This window comes from Papaver somniferum, chromosome 8 (genome assembly GCF_003573695.1).
Source record: "Papaver somniferum cultivar HN1 chromosome 8, ASM357369v1, whole genome shotgun sequence".
Classification (NCBI taxonomy): Eukaryota; Viridiplantae; Streptophyta; class Magnoliopsida; order Ranunculales; family Papaveraceae; genus Papaver; species Papaver somniferum.
In genome coordinates, this window is record NC_039365.1 from 24,077,041 (window position 1) to 24,080,274 (window position 3,234).

At 33.4% G+C, this 3,234-nt stretch overlaps 1 protein-coding gene across 2 annotated transcripts; it reads left to right on the forward strand.

Moving 5' to 3' along the window:
- Positions 1-727: 727 nt before the first annotated feature.
- On the forward strand, positions 728-3,031 carry LOC113301570. Of its 2 annotated transcripts, none has more exons than XR_003336379.1 (2): positions 728-976; positions 1,136-1,742. XR_003336379.1 is itself a non-coding variant. In XM_026550345.1 (2 exons), exons 1-2 carry the CDS (start codon positions 731-733, stop codon positions 2,530-2,532), a joined length of 495 nt encoding a protein of 164 aa, XP_026406130.1. In that variant the 5' UTR covers positions 728-730; the 3' UTR covers positions 2,533-3,031. The 2 variants fall into 2 exon arrangements, 1 of the variants encoding a protein (XP_026406130.1); XM_026550345.1 differs by lacking the exon at positions 1,136-1,742 and adding an exon at positions 2,284-3,031.
- The last annotated feature ends 203 nt before the right edge of the window (positions 3,032-3,234 follow it).

Below are 3,234 nucleotides of genomic sequence, written 5' to 3' on the forward strand. Positions count from 1 at the left end.
TTACATGTGTGGCATGTATGCGTGTGGCAATCCGTCAACATGTACGTTAGCATCTTTTATATGCTTCTCACCTGTTTCTCGTAATACTCAGAGTTCCCTTATCTTACGAGTTTCTTTTCTTTCGTTCATAAGAGCAAGTCTACGGTGAAATCCATTCATTTTTCATCTTCCACGCCACCTCAGTATTTGGAACTGTGGATGGAAGCACAAGTGTAATGGTGGAATAGTAGAAACGCTATTCTTAATGGAGCTAAAAAAACGTAATTAAGAATGAAGCTTTTTTTTTTCAGCTGTTAGATTTCAACAACTCATTTTAAATCTACGGATAAAAAAAAGGCAATTAAGAATGGAGCTAAAAAAAGGCAATTAAGAATGAAGTTTTTTTTTCAGCCGTTAGATTTCAACAACTCATTTTAAATCTACGGATAAAAAAAATGCAATTCTTAATTGCGTTTTTTTAGCTCCATTCTTAATTGCGTTTAACGCTATTCTTATTGGCGTTTAGATGGATTCCACGGATCCTTCCACCAAACCATGGAACCTTGCTTGGATTTTCCGTCGAAAACCCAACTTGGAAGCCACTAGACTTGACATTCCATGAATTTTCCACACTTGGAATAGGTTGGATTCCATCATAAGACTTGCTCTAAGCCTAATTTCTGAACTCATCTAATAATCCTTCATAAATCTTATTGACCCTTCATCATTTACTTCTTCAAACCGTTCATGAATGGTATCTCATGCTACTTCTCCTTCTTCCAGTAATTCACATTCAAATTCCTTGAAGAATTCATATTCACAATCACAAATTCAATTGCCTTTTCAGAATATTTGCAACTTTGTTTCTCCAAAATTGGATTCCCCGAATTATCTTTTCTGGAGACATCAATTTGAGTTCATTATGATGAGTACCAGTTTGCTTCGATTTGTTGATGAATCTTATCTCCCTTCTTCGAAAATGATTATGATTGACGAGGTACTTTTCTTAAATCCCGAGTATCTTTTTTGCAGTATGCAACTGGGATCGATTTGTATTGTATTGTCTTAATGCTACTTTTACACAATCAATTTCTTCTGGTGTTTTTGGTTTATCTACATCAAAAGATTATTGAGAGTATCTTCAATATGATTTCAGTACTCAATTCTTTGCAAGAAAATTCATGTTTAGAAGTCAGCTTCAATCTATTCGTCAAGGTAATTTTACAATTGTTTGACTATTTTAGGAAACTTAAAGAAGTTACTGATAATCTTACGGCTATTAATGATAAAAATTCATGATGATGATATTGTTAAGTATATTCTAAATGACTTGTGCATATGTTTCAATCAATTTTTTGTTTCCTCTCACAATCGAGAGACACAGTTCACCTTTTCTTAGTTGGGATCAATACTTGTTCATCATGAACAATGGCTTAAATCCCAAGAGAATGATTCGGTGATACTTCTTGATACAACAAATACTTCGTTTTATTCTAAGAAGACATTACATCCTCACGAATCAAATGCTTCTACATCTTATAATTCTTTCAAGAATATTGAGAATCGACCTCCAGCTGGTGTTTCTAACAACGATTATCATATCTACAAGAGATTAGGTCACGCACTAACAGATGTCATTAGCGTTATACTCCACTAATAAGAGGCACCAAACCTCAAGCTTCTGGTGGATTAGCTTTTTCTTCTAGTTTTGGCTCCAAGCATAAGTTTCCTCAAGAATTTTATACTTGTTCTGTATTTGAACAATCTTCATCAGATTTTATTGTTAACACTTAATGGATTCCTGATTTCGCGCTTTTATACATATTACAAGCAATTCTTATTTGTTGCAAGATTGTCGGCCGTATTCTGGTCCTAATAGTGTGATTGTATAGTACTCTCTCTGTTCCAATTTAGATGATATTTTAGGAGTTTTCACACAGATTAAGAAATGGAGAGAGATATAAAAAAAATTCTATTTGTGCCCTTGAGAAAAGTCTTCAAACATTAATTGCTATTAGTGTATTTAAAAATAAACTTATGGTTCCAAGGCAAATTATGAGGATATTGTTGGTAGTTTTGTGGGAGAAATATGAAAACTATCAAGTAATGTGGAACACAAAAATAACCCTAAACATTCATCTAAAGTGGAACGGACGGAGTAAGTATCTTCTTATTTTTGGAGTTACTGACAATTCAGAATTTATTCTCAATAATGTGTTATTGGTTCCACTCCTTATTCAAAACCTTATTTGTGTTGCTCAATCCCGTGCTCGCAATAATGTGGCCTTTAACATGTTGCCTTAGGGATACAACATCAATGATCTTGACACGGACGAAGTAGTAGCTGAAGGAGCAGTGTATAATAATATTTATCCAATTTCAGTGGCTCCACCGCATGTTATATCTTATACTTCTATTCTTGCTTCGCCTTCTCTCTGGCACAAAAGGTTAGGTTATCCTTGTTCTGACATTCTAAAGAAATTATCTTCTACAACATATATTAAACTCTCAAATCAAGACTTAGATTCCTTTTGTCATATATATGTCAATTAGGAAAACAAACAAAATTACCCTTTACATCTTCAGATAGAATTTTTACTTCTGGTTTGTTACTTGTTCATTGTGATATTTGAGGACCTTCTCCACTCGCATCTTTAGATGGTTTTTTAGGTACTTTCTTCTCTTTGTTGATGATTTCAATAGATGTTACCACATCTACCCTCTCACTACAAGAGATGAATCTCTTAAATGATTTCAACACTTCAAACTCAGAAATGAAAATTTTATTTTCAAATTCTATCGTATCATTTCAATGTGATGGTGCTTATGAAATCATCAAAGGCCCTTGAAAGTTTATTTCTGGAGAAGTGTGGCATTACATTGAGGATTTCTTGTCCTAAGACTCATCATAAAAATGTTGTTGCTGAGCGAAAAATAAGGCACATGACTGAAGTTGGAAATACTATATTTTTTCAAGCTTCGGTTCCTAAGCAATTTTGGTTTGACATCTTTCTGTTAGGAGATGTCATTAAGTCTTCTTTTTACTTTTTGTTATAAGTGTTGCACAACTATTTTTATATTATCTCTGTTTAGGTTATCACATTGTGTAATACATGAGTCGGTTACTTGTGTGACTTGTATATACGTGACAATCTGTCAAGGGGTACGTTAACATCTTTTACATTCTTCTCACCTATTTCCTGCAATACTCAGTTCACTAATAATAATCAAAAAATCATTTCTCAAAACATCTCT